At 38.4% G+C, this 18,874-nt stretch overlaps 1 protein-coding gene across 1 annotated transcript in view; it reads left to right on the top strand.

Annotated features, from left to right (window-relative positions):
• The window catches only part of FGD6 (FYVE, RhoGEF and PH domain containing 6), a 110,496-nt gene extending 91,828 nt beyond the window's left edge, over positions 1–18,668 (top strand). Inside the window, exons 14-21 of the mRNA XM_007468213.1 lie at positions 253–332; positions 6,306–6,408; positions 6,893–7,039; positions 7,873–7,975; positions 9,702–9,829; positions 15,600–15,728; positions 16,345–16,493; positions 18,632–18,668. Coding sequence (XP_007468275.1) covers positions 253–332; positions 6,306–6,408; positions 6,893–7,039; positions 7,873–7,975; positions 9,702–9,829; positions 15,600–15,728; positions 16,345–16,493; positions 18,632–18,668 — 876 coding nt within the window. The remainder of the gene's footprint in view (positions 1–252; positions 333–6,305; positions 6,409–6,892; positions 7,040–7,872; positions 7,976–9,701; positions 9,830–15,599; positions 15,729–16,344; positions 16,494–18,631) is intronic.
• Positions 18,669–18,874: the final 206 nt, after the last annotated feature.

Genomic DNA, 18,874 nt, shown 5'->3' with positions numbered 1-18,874 from the left:
AGGGAAAGGCATTCTAGGTACAGGGAATAGTGTGAGCAAAGGCCTGAAGGTGGGGAAATTGGGCCTTCATGTATGTGGGTATTTAAATTCATCTGGAGCACAGAGCAGATGAGGGAGAGTGATGGTAGATCATGCTGGATATGAAGGCTGGGAGTGGCTGTCAGCAGTGGGGGCATTGGGCAATTTTAGCTATGCTTCAGCAGTGAGGTTTTCAATTGGATGAGTCTGCTCAATCATTTTGTTTTCTTCCAGGTCAGAAAACCCACCCAAGAGGCATATCAGAATGAACTAAAGATTGAAAGTGTAGAACGTTCCTTCATACTCTCAGCAAGGTAAATTTTTAAAATGTATAGGTGAACATTTGTCAGTATTGCAGAGTCAAACATCTCCAGCATTTTTCACATTTAGGTTAACTAGTAAACTTATTTTTTTCCCTTTCTTTTCTCTCTTAATACCATGCAGTTTACTCTTTTTTTTTTTTTTTAACATCTTTATTGGGGTATAATTCCTTCAGTTTACTCTTGATTTACCATGTAGGTAGGATGTCTAAGAGCTGATGCAATAGTGTGCTAGAAGTACAAAGACTAAAATGTTCCTCTGAATGGAATAATAATGCCGAAAAGTGCTTTGCTGATCATTTTTTTAAAGTGGTTATTTCAAGTCATTTTACAGTGATATGTAATGTTTTTAAAAACATCTAGTGCTTTATAGTTTACTAGGAAGTTTTCGTGTAACATTCAGAGGTCATAACAAATCTACTGAGGTAGGTGTCATAAAAAGGAGGAAGACTAAGTTACAGAAAAATTGAGTTGCTTTCTTAAGGATGCATAGCTGGCAAAGTCAGGATACAGGTAGGAACTTTCTGCTTTTAAATCTGTTGTTATTATGACATACCACATTGCCTCGAATCAGAACCTACAGTGACATATGTGTAAATCAAAATATATTGCCATAATGTAAATCAAGTATTGAGGAAACCTGGGGCTGTGTGACTCATACACGCATATTATTCAGTTTTGGCTGAGTGGTAGAAGTGCATGTGTGGCAGGATTTGACTGGTGAAGGGAGAGCCACCAACAGCCATAGCTTGCTCCATTGCTGAATCTGCGTAACAAGTCTGGGCGGCTCTCAGATCTCACCTTTGACATAATAAAAATAGAGCAAACATTGATGTAGCGCTTACTTTGTGCCAGGGACTATCCTAAGTACTTTCTGTGTATTAATTCATCAAATCTTCACAGTAACCTTTTAAGGTAAGTTACTACTATTATACCCATTTTATGGTGAAAAAAGCCAACCAGCTGTTAGGTAGCAGAGCAGTGGAGCTGAAATTTGAATCTGACACTAAAATTCATGCTTTTAACCATTCTGATATTGCCTATGTCTGTGGATGTCAAGGACTCAGACCAAATGTGCTAACTTCCCAAATCAGACCGCAAGAGCATCTCCCTGGGTCGTGTCACTCTTCTGAAATGGAATGGCCACTGCTGCCTGACACCAAATCTCAGGATGACAGGAGAAGACAAATTCCTGTATTCAGGGTTTGTCAAGTGCTTCCCAGCTACCAGCGAGAGCAAGCAGAGTTCCGTCAAGGGAGGGGGCACCTGAAGCGTCCTCCAGATCAGTATTTAGAAGGTGAAAGTAGGGGAATTCCCTGGCGGCCCAGTGGTTAGGACTCCGCACTTCCACTGTAGGGGGCATGGGTTTGATCCCTGGTCATGGAACGAGGATCCCATACGGCCAAAAAAAAAAAAAGTAAATGCTTGACCACCTGGAACTATACCCTTTTCTTTCTTTCTTTCTTTCTTGAGTTTGAACAAAAGTGCAAAGAACATCAAGTGCCTGTACATCAGGCTCCTGGCAAATACTTAAGCCTGGTTCTTAAAATCAAGAAAGTTATTTTCAAAGATCCGAAGAGGACATGCCTATAGGGAAGTTAAGTTTTCAGTTGCACTTAAGTTTTCTAACTAAAATAGGCTTTTATAAAAACAAAATTCTGTTTATTAAAAATTAAACAATTCAGGAAATAATGGTTGATCTTTCTTTCTTTGGTTGCCTATCAGGTAAATATCTGGATGTCAAGTGTTTTTTCAGATGGGCCTCCTAGACCTTAGTAAGATCATTGGATTTTTAAGGGTGATGGGAAACCATCCAAAGGTTTTAAGCTAAGAATTGGTGAGACCTCATTTTTATTTTTAAAAGTGCACACTGTCTGCCTTGTAGAAGTAGACCACCAGAAACTAGAGTAGGAGTTGGAAGACCAGGTAGGAGGTTGTAGATGGTGATGTCTGGGCTATAGTTGTAAGAAATGGTTCAATCAGGTAGAGCCAGTCAGGATGGAGTGAATATGGGGTATGCAGGAGAATGATAAAACTGGAAAGTTGTTGATAAAAGAAAAGTAAATTTCCGCAGGAGGGTTAAGGTGGCATGCAAGAAAGGGAACAAACACATACTAAATGCCACCCATATGCCAGGCTCTCCTTCTGAATTCCCCCAACCACACTGAGGTACTGTGTAACAGGTAAAAAAGGGATGGAGGCCTCTTGTGATCTTGCTCCTGTCTGCCTCACCAGCCTGATCTCCATTCTCTCTCCTTGTCACCAACCCCACCAAAGCATGGCATGTTCCATCAGCATGGATCTGCTAGTGGTTCTCCATGCATATGCCAGCCTACTTCACATCCTTCTTCCTTGCACAGGTGGCTACCTCCACCTAGAATGCATCCCTTTGTTCAAGAAGTAATATGGAGCGTCTACCCTGGGCCAGGCATTTTGCTAGGCATCAGGATACAGTGGACAGTGAAAAGGGCCTTTCCTTCCCTGAGCTTACAGTTCATTAGGAAAGACATACACTTAGCAAGTATTACCACAGTCAATTATCAGGGAGATTAAGTAGTATACAGGGAAACTACCAGGTGCTATGAGGCTGTAAAACAAGGGATCTTAATTAGATTTGGTAGAAAAAGGGCAGTTAGGGGTAGCTTCCCTAAAGTCCTGTGTCTATTGAGTTAAGGATAAGTAGGTATTGGATAGCTAGGCAGAGAGAAAAGGAGGAGGCTCCTGGCCATTAGGAACAGTGTGTACAAAGGCCCTGAGGTGGAAAGGGACATGGTGTATTCAAAGAACTAAAAGGCCAGTGTGTCATGAACATAGCAAATGAGAGGGAGAGTGACCCAAGATAAACCTGGAGGGCCAGGGAGAAAGATTATGCAGACCCGTCTTGTGGATTTTGGTCTCTAGCCTAAGAGCCACAGGAAACCACTGAAAGGTTTCTACAAGGGAATGATGTGATCATTTTGGCATTTTTTAAAAGAATATCTGGTTGCTCTGTGGAGGATGGTTTGGGAGGGGAACTGAAGGAGACGAGTAATGGGACAGAGAGAGGCAGAAGGAGTGAGTCTCCAGCCTGTACAGCGTATTGGATTGCTGTGATAAGGAAAACTGGGAAAGGTGCAGCTTTAGGAGAAAAATCAGGAATTTAGATTCAGATGTGCATATTGAATGTGTGGTGCCTATAAATCATCAAAATGGGGTCATCAAGGAAGCAGTTGATGTCAGGAGCTGGATGTCAGAAGGAAGACTGGACTAGAGGCATATCCTGAGGAGTCATCAGCCTCGAGATGATGACCAAAGCTAGGAGACTGGCTGAGGGTGCACAGGGAGACCGCAGAGTTCCCTGTCAAACACCTGTAGTTGTTCCAATAGCACCTTAGTCATCACCTCTGCAAAGCCTTCCCTGCTACCCAAATAAGGTAATTAACTACTTCTATGTTACTTATCTATTTTACATTTATTATATCATACGGTAATTTTTACCTGACTTTATGTCTCACCTCAATTAGATGTGAGCCCTTGCAAGTGAAGTGTACTTTGTGTGCCCAGTCCATGGCGTAGTACCTGGCCCGTAGAAGGCTCCCAGTAAATGTTACTCAAATAAACTGAAGTGATGTGGCCTTTGGACCTCAGAGTTGCATCCCACAGTTAACACAAGAAGTAAATAGTGTGGCAAGGTCTAACACACCAGAAATCTCTTCTGTTGGAGAGTTTTTCCCTTAGAAATTATTTCCATTCATTGGGGCAGTGGTGCTTGTTTAATGCAAATTTGCTATCTGGTAATGTCCACATTCCATAAAGAAAAGAATACTTGGCTTAACTGTGTTTTTCTGTGAGGAAGATGCTGATTCTTCTACTAGCCATGTCACAAAGGCAGAGCTAGAACGTCTCCACTCGTTGCTGTAGGCAAGTGTGTGTGGTCTATGAGAAATGTGTTATCAGCTGATAAACATTGTTTTGGCAGAACCCCACACAAGAGAGAGCCAGGAATGATTAAATGAAAGAACAGCATATGTGACATGATTTGCACAGTCGAGTCACATTCCACGTGTTCCCAGGGCTCCAGAAAAATCAGACGGCAATCCTCAAATTAGCCATCTGCCTCTTGACTTTCTGTTACTTTTTCCAGTGAAAAGTTGGGGAGGGAGAGAGGGCAGGGGAGACAGTAATATTTTATGAATGTTTACTTGGAACCTGAGCCTGTGTTCTCATAGCGTAGTCCTTCAGAGAACAGGAACAGAGGCCAGAGGTGACATGGTGGTGAAGGGTTCCATCCTTAGCCACAGTTGGATCTGATACCAAGTCACCATTTAGGACAGAGCCTGTTATCTAAAGCAAATTATCTAACAGTTCAAATCCTCACATGGCTTTTCTGTAAATGGTGATGGTGTGTGACATTGGGATTGGGGGAATGGGGTGTAAGATCCAATGTATATTCCATGGGGTACCTCTGAGGATGAGAAGTGATGATATTTGCAAAGAAAGCATTCAGCATAGTTGGCTGATACGTAGTAAATGTTAAATCAGCGGCAGCTATTTGGGGCAGTGAAGATAGAATAGTAGAGGTAACTGAGGCAGGTTTTGTTTGGTTTAGAGAGAGAGGGGCTGTTTCTATTTTATTTTGGTTTTGGTATGTAATGAAACTTTGAGAAATATACTAGTTTTAAAATTTTATTTGTAAACCGGATATCTTCCTTTTAACATCCATATGAGTGCATTTTCTAAAAGGCACTGAAGCCATTTAGTAGGAAGATACATTTCTGAGAATGATTATTGTGGGGAAGGTGAGTGGTTTTTAAAGTTATCTCCTTGACCTGCTCTGGATTCATCAAAATATGCCTATTTGTATCATTTTTTGTGATGGAATTTTTCATTTTAGAGTCGTTATTTAAAAGTTAAAATATACTTAAAATTAGAGTGAATAATACAATGAAACTGCATATTCAGTCACCCAGACTCAAAAATTACCAAGATTCTGCCACAAATTTTCCTGTTTTCTAAAGTACTTCAAAACAAATTGCAAATATCAGGTCATTTTACTCCTACCTACTTTAGTGTATGCTTCTCTTAAAAAAAGGAAAGTGCACATTTTCTTACACAATCACATTCCCATTATTATGATGGATTTAATCATGATAGAGATTTATTATTAAATACTGTCTCTCTACAAACACACACACATACACACACAGTACCTAAAATGTGCCTCTCCCTCTTGAGTATGCAAAACAAAATGGGCGATACCAGTGATGATTCTGAGTTACCACAGAATTTTTTTTAGAGGGAGGTGTGGTTGCAAAAACGGAGAACAAGAATGCGTTTTTCTGAGCAGGCTTTCCCCCTGTTTCGCCCATTTCCATCTACATTTGAGTCGCATAACTCCTGATGAACTGAGGGTTAAGAACAGAAAATGTGATGGGCCGAATAGGTAGAGGAACCCTAACAACCACTGAAGGCTATTTCCTTTATTAACCACTCCTTCAACATCTATTTATGACACCAAAAATATGTTTCCTTTATTCCAGTGCCCTTTCTAGAATATTTAGTAACCTAAAAATATTTAGTATTCTATGCTGTAAATTTGGATTTGAAACTTGATTTCTTGGAATATTTTTAAATTCTAGGATTATATCTCAGGAAACTCCTTGGTTATATAAATAATCATAACTATTAATTGCATGAATAGCCCTTAAACCAAACAAAAACACCTCCAAATTTAGGAAACTTCAAAAGCCATTCAGTAGAAAGCGGTATTTTTGGAAAGAAGAAAAGCATTGTGTTTGCTAAAATGCCGCGTGTTCTCTAATGCCTGCTCTGATTATTTGTGCACGTAAACCTCAGAGTTGTTGCCTGTGACTAGCATTGTTGGAGGGTGGTGGAATCTGTTGCCATGGCAGAAGGAAAAGACGTAAGAAAAAGGCAAAGAATAAAAGCTGACATCTGGTTGATAGAACTTTCTTTTGCCCCCAACAGTTCTGCCCCAGAAAGGGATGAATGGCTAGAAGCGATTTCCAGGTCAATAGAAGAGTATGCCAAGAAAAGAATCACATTCTTTCCCAGTAGGAGTCTTGATGAGGTATTGTCTTTTCCTTCTTATGTTTTTGCAGTGCATTTCAAATAGTTTTTACCTTAAAGAAACTTTTCCCAGGGGTTTAGAAAAGCAACATGTGTTTCACAGAAGGATTGGAGGTGTGTGTGTAATTTCAGAGCTAAATATTCATTCTGTTAATGTCTAACTACAAGTCTATGATAGCATATAGTGCATTCATATTTTTTCTAGTTATAAAACCTCATTGTAGAAAATACAGTATAGTTTAAGGAAGAAACTAATTGGCTGTTATTGCACTACCACAGGCATCTTTTAAAGTTAATTTTGCACTAGAGGATTGTTGGAATGTAGCTAATCTTAATATCCTAATAACATGAAAAATATGATAGCTCATATTTCATCCACATCCTTAATGATACCATCAGCATTGTGAGCTGCCAGTCCAAATAAAAAGGCTTGATGCTGTAGCAGGCAGTGTGCATAGAGATAATCAGAAGTCATTCTTCCACAGGCCGACTCAGAAAATAAAGACGAAGTTAGTCCTCTTGGATCCAAGGCTCCCATCTGGATTCCTGATACCAGAGCTACGATGTGTATGATCTGCACAAGTGAATTTACTCTGACCTGGAGACGACATCACTGCCGGGCCTGTGGAAAGGTTGGAGAGGATCACACTCACCTCCCTTGTGATTTTCAATAGCTCTAAGCTGCACATAACGAAGAAGCGTGTTTCTCCTTGTAAACCATTGGGGGTGGGGGGGAGACACTGAATCGTAGCTGGTATCTCCTCTACATATTTAGGCACAAGGCAATCTTATTAGGGAACTTAGCTCTTCCTAGCCCAAGATTACTTCAGAATGTCAATAATAGATCATGTTCATTTTTAAAAAAACTAATAAATTCAAATTAAATAGATGCTCACATTTACAGATAATTATTGAAACTGCATTTACCTAAATACTAAGTTCTTAGTAGGAGGAAACTTTCAGTGTTGAAGTTATCACTAGTGATGTTTCTAAGTCGTGGTGTTATTAGTAAAATGAGCATCGTAACAATGACATCAGAGAGTTACTGTAAAGATTTAATTGGTCTTATTTAGACAGCATTTAATCTGGGCCAGACACTGGGAAGAGGCACAGCAGAGGTGTTCATAGTTGCAGCAGTGAACGATGACAATGACAATGATGACGAAGATGATAAATACAGCTAACATAGGACTTACTACACACCGGGCACTGTTCTAAACATTTTGCACCTGTTAACTCCTTTAGTATATTATCTGTAGTAAGCACTCAGTAATAATCTGTGGCCTCTTCAAGTGTGGTATTGTGTGTGAGTTCCCTACGTGCCTGAGCTTCACTGAACTTTTATTCAGACTCAGTGATTATGAAAAGGTTTTGAAAAGTAGACAGAACTATAAATTGTGACATAACTGATGGTTATGTTAATACAAAGGTTATTCTAAATGAAATAATTCCAATGTGTTTTCAGATTGTATGCCAGGCTTGTTCATCAAATAAATATGGATTAGATTACCTGAAAAATCAGCCAGCAAGAGTATGTGAACATTGTTTCCAAGAACTGCAGAAATTAGGTAATATATAAGTAAAGATTTAATTGAAAATTCCATTATTCCCCAGATACTTTCAGACAACCTTCTGAAAGAATCATCTTAGGCACATTAGCAATATGATTGGTGATACTTCTCTCAAAATATTAAGTATCTTGCTTTCTTAACTTAGTTAAGCTTTCTTAACTCATATTTTGTGGTAATTCCAAGAAAGGTTGGACTGAAACTTATTTTTACTCTGAAAACGGTTTTGCTGAGCATCCTGATTGTAGAAATGTAATCACAGGATAAAATGCTTGGAGTAGTTACAGGGGAACTTTAACTTCCAAATAATTTTCAAGTTTCTAGTTTCACAACTGTGTGCTCATTACAAATCATTTTTATCTATTGGTAAAGTAATTCTCTATGGAAACATACTAGGTGGCACTTTGTTAGCCTTATTCTAATCACTTGGACTGATGCAGTGAGGTTTTATTTTACATCTAAATGTGCAGCTTTTTGCCAACTACAAAATGATAAATCATATCTTCCTGTTCGTTATTTGCAAGTATCCATCCCTACAGTTAAGGTGAATGCAGTTCAGGTCTATATTTTGGGACAAGATCCTGAAACTTAAAGGATCTAAATTTTTAAAAGATTATCCTTCATGTTGATGAAGAATAGCTTTTCATCATCAATGAGAATATCTAAGTGAATATAACTAGATGACATGCCATTTCAGAATCCATATATTTATAGAGGAATCGTTTGTTATTATCTGTATACGTTTTCCAAAAAGACACGTCCACCTAATCTTTTGCCACCCTTATGTTCCTCCCTTTGTTCTCCGGGTATATAATATAGGCTCAAACATTCAAAATTCATTTTTGAATACTCCTCCCTCATCACACACACCCATTTAGTCAGTAAATCTTGTCAAATTTATGTTTGAAAAACCTGTCTTGCTCTTGAGTTCTTTATCCACCTCAGCCCTAACAAAGCCTTTATTATCTTTCATGTGGACTACTGTCCTAATTTCCTAACAGGTTTTTCTGCTGCAAATCCTTCCTCTTTCCTACTGCCAGATTTATTTTTCTAAATTCAGTCTGCTCGTGTTACTTCCCAGCCCAAAAGGCCTTTGATTTCCCACTGCCTAAAAGACAGTCCTTAGAACCAGCCATTTTTTTCCCAGTCTCACCTCCAAATAGATGAAATAATTTCATATCTGTGTGCTTTTGCTTATGCTGACTTGTCTTCATGGAGTGTTCTTCCTCCGCTTTTTAGCTTGGCAAACTCCTACTTACACCTTAATGCTAACTCAAAACTCTCATTCTTTTCCCAGCTTTCCTTGAACCTCTGCAGTGAAAATTAATTACTTCCTCATCTTGTCGTATAGTCCCTTTTCTAGCATTTTGTTCACTGTAATATTATTTGGTCATGTATCTAGATACTAAATGATGTCAGTTTGTTTTTTTTTTAAAGTCAGGAGGGAAATTTTTTCAATTTTTTTTAAAGTTGGTAGTACATAATCATGTTTCAGGATTCTTAAGGCACAAAAGGTCAATCCTTTCATATGGCTTGCAGTTGAAAAAGTATAAAATCATAGACAGTGGGAAGTCTTCCTCCCACTCAACTTCCAGCCTGGGGAAGTGTCATAAGTTTCTTAAGTATCCTTCCATGGATATTTATGCAACAACGTTTATTGATTTGGATTAAATTGAATTGCAGAATGCTTACCATTGGTTATATAAATGTACCTGATTTGTTTTAGATCACCAGCACTCTCCTAAGATTGGATCTCCTGGAAATCACAAATCTCCTTCAAGCACCTTATCATCAGTCTTACATAGTATTCCATCAGGGAGGAAACAGAAAAAAATCCCAGCTGCTCTCAAAGAAGTAAGTGTTTCCATTAGACTTGCAACCTGATAGAGGCTGAATTATTCATACACTTATAATACACTATTTTTCTTTCATAAAGGAAGACGTCATTTCCCACCACTATTAAGACATGCATTTTAATACTGGTGATGGATGTGGTTGAGGCCTCACTATCTTGCTTGATCTCCCTTATGACCTGAGTCATTTAGAAAATGCCTGTTGAAAGGTTTGGAGAACATTTTATAGCAATGATAGAAAGGAAAGATAACTTGGACACGTGTGAATTTTTAAAATTACTTTGAGGAGACCCCTTCCTTTCTCCTTTGAGGAGAGGGAAGAAGTCTATAGAATATTTGGGGCATTTTATTAGCATTTACTCATCTGCATGGCTTGTTTTTTATAGGCGTTAGTTGGTTATATACAGCTGATATCACTGATAGTACGTTGTTCTTCCTTTAACTTAAAAGAAAAAAAATTTAAGTGATAATAAGACTACAGAGTTAGACCTGCCACTGGAGTAAGTCCACAGACATCAATGATATCCTATCCCAGTTCCTCAAATTCAGGTGTTCAGTCAACCAGTGTCAAGAATTCAGGCAGTCCTGCCTTTCTGGTCACTCCTATTCTGATTTTTATTAATTAGTTCTACCCATGCTAGTTTTGTGGCCAGGAAAGTAGTTTTAAATTCTGTTCTCTTGCTTGGTTGCTGTGGAGGTCTTCTATCATGAAAGAGCAAACAGCTCTAAAAATTTGACCAGGATCATGTTTCTCATGTAAAGTTGAGTGTATTTCATCATGGCCATTGAAACACTAGGAAGTGATTTATAGCCAGTCTCATGATATAGTAAGAATAGGACTTACAGTTCCATTTGCCAAGCTTCATGTGGAACTGGGTAAGCCAACTGAGTGAATACCCCTGAACTCTATTTCTTCCATCACACAGTTCCTGAATCTAAATCTACATTCAAAAACCTTAAGGTTCTTAACCAACCAAATTAATGTTAAGTTCTCTGTAATTTTTCACCTCTCCATGCTGATGTCACATTGTATAAATATAATTCTTACCTGTGCTCCCCTCTTTAGTCGAAACTCCACAGCACTGGCTACCAAAACTCGTTATGGTCTAGAGACTAGACTCAACCTAATTCCAATCCTTTTTTGTACATCTTTGCACCCAGCCACACAAACAGGCCTTCCGGGCTGCAGCCATTTCTCCCTTGACTCCACTGGTTCTCAAAGCATCCTCCAGAGCGGCAGCAGCACCGCCTGGGAACTTATAGAAATGCAGATTCCTGGACCCACCCACACTGTATGGAATCAGAAACTTTAACCAGCATTCTTGGTGATTCAGATATATGTCTACTAAAGTTTGAGGGCCACTGCCTTGCTCCTTTGTGGTCACACGGGGAAATTTATCCAGTTAAGTGCTATAAAAGTCAAAGTAGTCTCCTCAGAAAGCTGTGTTTTTGTCTTTTTTTCTAAAACTGAGGTGAAATTCACATAACATATAATTAACCATTTTAAAATATACAATTCAGTAGTATTTGGTGTATTCACAGTGATGTGTAACTGCCATATTGCTCCAATTTCAAAACTTTTTCATCACCTCATAAGAATACCCTGTGTCTGCTAAGTAATCAGTCCCCACTACCCCCTCCCTCCAACCCGTGGCAACCATGGATCTGCTCTATGTATTTGCCTATTCTGGATCTATCATATAAAAATAGTCATACAATATATGACCCTTGTGTCTGGCTTCTTTCACTTAGCACAGTGTTTTTGAGGTTCATCTAAGTTATAGCATGTATCAGCACTTTGTTTCTTTTTATGTCTGCATAGTACTCCTTTTTATATATGTACTACAACTTAGCCATTCATTGGTTGCTGGACACTTGGGTTGTTTCCACCTTTTGGTTATTGTGAATAATGCTGCTATAAACATTTGTGTGCAGATTTCCATGTGGACTTATGTTTCTTTTTGTCTTGGTTATGTACCTAGCAGTGAGATTGCTTGATCATACAGTAATTCTATGTTTAACTTTTTGAGGAATTAGGAAGTTGTGTTCTTATTCAAGTGATGTTCAGTACATTTTTAGAAATTCCTCTTTTTTAGAATTACATACATTCAGAGCCTCAGCACCCTCAGTAATGGCGGGCTGCATCTCTTGAGTTGGATTTCATTTATTTTTTATTTCTATTTTTAAAAATTTATTTATTTAATTTATTTATTTTTGGCTGCTTTGATTCTTCGTTGCTGTGCATGGCTTTCTCTAGTTGCTGTGAGCGGGGGCTACTCTTTGATGCGGTGCGCAGGCTTCTCATAGCGGTGGCTTCTATTGTTGCAGAACACGGGCTCTAGGCACGCGGGCTTCAGTAGTTGTGGCTCATGGGCTAACTAATTGTGGCTCGTGGGCTCTAGAGCGCAGGCTCAGTAGTTGTGGCGCACGGGCTTAGTTGCTCTGCGGCATGTGGGATCTTCCCGGACCAGCGCTCAAAACCGTGTACCCTGCATTGGCAGGCGGATTCTTAACCCCTGCACCACCAGGGAAACCCATTTATTTTTTAAATAAATCATTGGAAGGAAAGTTTTGTGAATCAATTAGGTGATTAAGCTGTTTAACACCAATTTTGGTTTTAAAAAGATAATAGAGGACTATGTATGACTATTCAGTATTGGGATTAATCTTTTAATAATAAATAAATTATTATTTATTATTTATTGGCTAATAAATTAATTGTAAAATATTCCAAAAGAGTAATGTACAAAATATTTTGGGCAATGATAGTAACACTTAACATAAGTACATAGTGGGTATCCCAATGTAACTACATTTTAAGGGAAAACTCCTTTGAATGTAAATATTTTCGTTTTTTTTTTTTTAATTACTTAGTAGTCTTATACAGGGATGTTATTTCTGTATACAAATTTACTTGCACTTGAGAGATATTTCTAATTTAACATTAGATATAAATTTTTCACTTGGGACTTCTCTGGCAGTCCAGTGGTTAAGACTCCACGCTCCCAATGCAGGGGCCACGGGTTTGATCCCTGGTCATGGAACTAAGATGCCGCATGCCACCCAGCGTGGCCAATAAATAAATAACTAAAATTTCCACTAAACAATATATCATCCTTTTTATGAAATGTATAAGAAATTAATACAATTACTACATGATTAAAGATATACTTTAAAATTCATAGACCCCATCTCTATAAGTCTTCTATTGCTTTGTACCAAATTACCACAAATGTAGTGGCTTAAAACAACACACATTTATGATCTCAGGAGCTTGGATGGGATCTCTTTAGTGGGGCAGTCAAGGTGTTGGCCAGTGTTGAGTTCTCATCTGGAGGCTGACTAGGGAAAGATCTACCCTGCTCCTAGGGGCTGCCCTTAGCTCCTTGCCACGTGGGCCTCCCCACACGTCTGCTTACTTCTTCAAAGCCAGCATGGTAGAAAGTCTCTAGAGCCAGTCTGCTAGCAAGATGGAGTCTTATGTAATGTAATATAATCATGGGAGTGATAGCCCATCACCTTCACCATATTCTATTGGTTAGGAGCAGTCACAGGTCCTGCCCACACTGGAGGGGAGGAGATGCTACAGCAGCCTGATTCTCAGTGGGAAGCCACCTTGGGAGTCTGTTCACCATACCACCCATAAGGCAGCTCCTAAACTGGGCTTTTATATCTCTATTTTTCCTATATTTAAAAAGAGAAAATTTCAACTGCCATATTATAATCACTGAAGGCTTAGTGTCTTTTACCTAGAGATTGAAACACTTTCAGCCTTTTATGAAGCAAAACAAGCTTCTTTTCTTTTAGACCAAAATTTGGGGAGCAGAAACTGATCTTTAAAATCACCATTAAGGGACTTCCGTCGTGGTCCAGTGGTTAAGAATTTGCCTTCCAATACAGGGGACTTGGGTTCGATCCCTGGTCAGGGAACAAAGACCGCACATGTCGCGGGGCAGCTAAGCCCACGTGCCACAACTACAGAGCCCACATGCTCTGGAGCCCAAGAGCCACAACTAGAGGGAAGCCCAAGTGCTGCAACGAAGAGCCCTCATGCGGCAACGAAAGATCCTGCGTGCCTCAATAAGACCCAACACAGCCCAAAAAAATAAATAAATAAATAAATTTTTTTTTTTTAAATCACCATTAATAATAGAATTTTCTGGGAATTCCCTGGTGGTCCAGTGGTTAGGACTCTGTGCTTTCACTGCCAGGGGCCGGGTTTGATCCCTGGTCAGAAAACTAAGATCCCGCAAGCCATGCAGTCATGGCCAAAAAAAAAAAAAAAAAGAATTTTCTATTTACTTTTCTACTGATAAAGATTTTAGAAATCCAGAAAGTTATTTCAGGAACTGAGTTAAAGGTTTAAGTAATTTTCCCTAACACCCAAAATAAGAGGAGCAACACACAATATATACTGTCCCAAAATACAGCTTTAAAAAGGCATTTTTCTGGAGTGGGTGTGGAGAAAAGGGAACCCTCTTGCACTGTTGGTGGGAATGTAAATTGATACAGCCACTATGGAGAACAGTATGGAGGTTCCTTAAGAAACTAAAAATAGAACTACCATATGACCCAGCAATCCCACTACTGGGCATATACCCTGAGAAAACCATAATTCAAAAAGAGTCATGTACCACAATGTTCATTGCAGCTCTATTTACAATAGCCAGGACATGGAAGTGGCACATATATACAATGGAATATTTCTCAGCCATAAAAAGAAACGAAATTATTTGTACTGAGGTGGATGGACCTAGAGTCTGTCATACAGAGTGAAGTAAGTCAGAAAGAGAAAAACAAATGCCATATGCTAACACATATATATGGAATCTAAAAAGAAAAAGGTTATGAAGAACCTAGGGGCAGGAGAGGAATGAAGACGCAGACGTAAAGAATGGACTTGAGGACATGGGGAGTGGGAAGGGTAAGCTGGGATGAAGTGAGAGAGTGGCATGGACATATATACACTACCAAATGTAAAATAGATAGCTAGTAGGAAGCAGCCACATAGCACAGCAAGATCAGCTCAGTGCTTTGTGACCACTTAGAGGGGTAGCATAGGGAGGGTGGGAGGGAGATGCAAGAGGGAGGAGATATGGGGATATATGTATATGTATAGCTGATTCACTTTGTTGTACAGCATAAACTAACACAATACTGTAAAGCGGGGCTTCCCTGGTGGTGCAGTGGTTGAGAGTCCACCTGCCGATGCAGGGGACATGGGTTCGTGCCCCGGTCCGGGAAGATCCCACATGCCGCGGAGCAGCTGGGCCTGTGAGCCATGGCTGCTGAGCCTGCGTGTCCAGAGCCTGTGCTCCGCAACGGGAGAGGCCACAACAGTGAGAGGCCTGCGTACCGCAAAAAAAAAAAAAAATACTGTAAAGCAATTATACTCCAATAAAGATGTTAAAAAATAAAGTGGATGGATCTTAAAAAAAAAATAAAAGGCATTTTTGACATGTGGAATTATTATTCATCTTCTGGCAACCGAGAAAATACAGGTGAACCCGCAAAGAAACACATACATGCAAGCACAGTTAAACCAGGTAAAATTCTGGAATTGCTTCTAAAAGGAAGGATTTTATGCTCATGGCATGGCAGTATTCAATTTGTACAGTAGCAGATTTTGAAAATAAACAATTTCATTCTGAAACATGATATTCTTATTATGGTTATTGCTTTCAGCACCAATGATCAAAAGCAATTTTGTGATTTTAAATTTTGTTTTTGTATGAAAACTATTAAACTGTGTGTGGGGTTTGCTTACCTAGGTATCAGCAAACACAGAAGATTCTTCTATGAGTGGCTACTTGTACAGATCAAAGGGCAATAAAAAACCTTGGAAACACTTGTGGTTTGTCATAAAAAATAAAGTGCTATATACGTATGCTGCAAGTGAGGTAAGATCTGAAATCTGAACATGAATAATTTGAGGGTCTTGTTTTATAAATGCTACCTGGAAATAATTACAATGTTTGCCTAATTTATTTGTTTTGTCTCTGTTTTTTGTTTTGCTTTGCTTTGGGAGGGGGGAGATGTTGCTGTTATTTTTGACATGAACAGTGTCCTTGTTTTGTATCTGAAGAGCTCTTACTCAAAAATGTTAGGAATTTTCCACAGTGTTAAAATGTAAGTTTGGGGCGTGTCATGTGACTACTGTCTACTTCACTAAAGGCAGAGGTTCGGAGGGACTGGGGTATATCACCTTTCTGAGCTACATTTTCTACATCCATAAAGTGAAAGTAGTATAATTACTTACCTCCTGTGGTTGTAGAGAAATAATGTGAAATTCAGTGGATATGAACACGCTGAAAACTGGCACAGTGTCTGGCTCATGGTGCAGGTGGGGCAGGGGTGTCCCAATAAATATCGTTGAATAAATGAAAGGTGAATAAGTTTCTAGAATTACCATTGTTTTATATATATGTATTTGAAATTAAATTAGAGTTATATAGATCAAGAGTTTGCAGATCTGAATTTAGAAACCCATCTCCTTTTGTGTCTTTGTAAATTTAGGATGTGGCAGCTTTGGAGAGTCAACCTTTACTAGGATTCACTGTCACTCAAGTCAAAGATGAGAATTCAGAGTCGAGAGTGTTTCAGTTACTGCACAAAAACATGATATTTTATGTATTCAAAGCAGATGATGCTCACTCGGCTCAGAAGTAAGTAATTTAGACGTATTTTTCTTTCATACATTAGATTTCAAGTTGTTACTTTAACTGATTGATTTTAAAAATAACCTGCTTCCATGCATGGAAACAACAAGAATTTAAATCAGACATACAATTTAGAAAGAATTTAACATATTATTCAAACTCTTTAGAATTGTTTTAAAGACAGGCAAGAGTATCTGGAATATTTTCAGGAGGCAGAGAGGAAAAGAAAATAGGTAGTTCTGTCCAAAATATTTTGTGTACACATGACCTTCAAGGAAGCAGCATGATTCTCCTCTGCTGAAAGGAAGGGAAGCTGAGGTTATTTGACCTCTCCTCCAATGAGGTTAAGAATCTTCTCTTGAAACATTCTGGGACTTTGGCAATCCAATGATTCAATTGTGCCATGGAACAGCAGGGGTTTAAACAGCTGCTTGCTGACTTACTCCTTTGGGGAAAAGGTCAAACACATTAAGAGGCTCCCATGCTGTTCCCAATGACTGAGTAGAAAGAAATGGATATCATTTTAGGTGGAAAAGGCTGAAATAAGTCTCTTCAAAATTCCAACAAGAATATTTATTTAGATGTCATGAGATTGCTTAACATAGAGAAGAAGCATATCTCTGTGAAACTGAGGTCCTTTCTGAACAAAACAGTTCAGTTCGCCTCCCTTTCATTTGATTTTCATTTTGGCCTCACAAAATATACATTTTGTTTTCACCAAGAGGTGCTCATGTTTTCTCAATAGGCTTTAAAAGTGCATGCAGATCAGAAAGAATACTTTAAATAAGCCAGGCTTGTCATTTCTTAGGTAGTTAAAATTAATGTACCAGAATTACATATGTTCCTGAATAATAATGGGGTACTTTTGAGTACTGGAGAATATTTTTAAATTATGACACAACTATTTTTTCTTTAAAAAATAGTTACTTGGATAAAATAGTAATTGCCCTAAAATTCTGTTGGATATTATATTTCTCATCATTTTTACCTGAATTCATCATCAAGCTGATAAGCTTTTGAATATATATCTTTATGTCATTAAGTTGACAAGATAGAAAGCCCTTCAAGACAGAGCTGAATGTAGTTGGGTGAAGGGTATCAGCTTACTTGTTATTTAGAATTAATACAGGCTAATTTATAAATTTCTCTTTAGGTTAATATCATATGCGTTGCTGTATTTGCACATTATAGAATATTAAAATGTGTTAATTTTAATGGAAACTTTTGACTTTTAAAGAGCCTTTTTATTATGGTATAACTTATATGCCATTTGCATTTTAAATTTTTTTAAAAATTCCATCCTTAAAATGTGAGATAAATCTGCTACGGGCTACTTTTACTAATTACATTGAATGATTTCAAGTGTTCATGGTAAGTTTAGAAGCCATTACACTACTGGGGAGGTACAAAGAAACTACCTCCAAGTGTCTTCTGAATAACTGTAGCTGTGTATATTGTCAAATAAAACTTTTTAGGCAAAAGAATTTTAGAAAGACTTCTATGAAAGTGAGACACTTTTATATTGCATGCAAACTTTAGATCAACTGAGAGTAGACTACTAGATGCTAGATTCCCTTTCACTGAAAATATTAGAATAGGTCTGGACTACACATGCCCAAGGAGTCTCTGGTTGGTAGAATTAAGAGATGAGGAGACAGGGACAGAGCTAGTATTCCCAAAGGCAGAAAGAGGGTTGAAATAAAGGCCTCTGCAGATATATCCACTTCCAAAATCAATTAAATGGGATCAGTAGAACTTCATAGAGCCTTTACACAAAATGGCCCCTTCCTCATGCTTCAAAGAAATAAGAGATGCACAGGAATTCCCTGGTGGTCCAGCGGTTAGGTCTCGGCACTTTCACTGTCAGGGCCCAGGCTCTATCCCTGGTTGGGGAACTGAGATCCTGCAAGCTGTGTGGTGTGGCCAAAAAAGAGAAAGAAGTAAGAGATGCACTTTTCAGGCCAAAGTTTGGTCCAAATTACCAAATAAAGGGTAGTTCTATACATAGAGAATTCTCATTTGCTATAGGAAAGATCTTAAATATACTGTTAGAGTAATTGGATCCACAGTCACAGCTATTATCTATACTGTCTTAACATATATTGGATGATTGTATTTTAAAATCTAACAAATTTCTCTTATAGGTGGATAGAAGCATTTCAAGAAGGCACAATATTGTAGCTGTATTTGTTTCATCTCTTGTGTGATTCCAAAAGGGTGGAATTTCATCAGAATAGAGTAAATGCAGTACAAAAATTTTATATAAGTGAACACTGCCAGGATAAATCCAACCAAAATCTTCATCAAAGAAATTATTTTGTTAGGTATAAGGTAATTTTTATAAAATGTTTGTTTTTCATGTATGTTATTTATTAAAAATTTGATGT

Source organism: Lipotes vexillifer, unplaced genomic scaffold, assembly GCF_000442215.2.
Source record: "Lipotes vexillifer unplaced genomic scaffold, Lipotes_vexillifer_v1.1 scaffold180, whole genome shotgun sequence".
Lineage (NCBI taxonomy): Eukaryota > Metazoa > Chordata > Mammalia > Artiodactyla > Lipotidae > Lipotes > Lipotes vexillifer.
The sequence above is the reverse complement of the archived record's forward strand: the minus strand, read 5'-3'. Positions and strand labels throughout refer to the sequence as shown.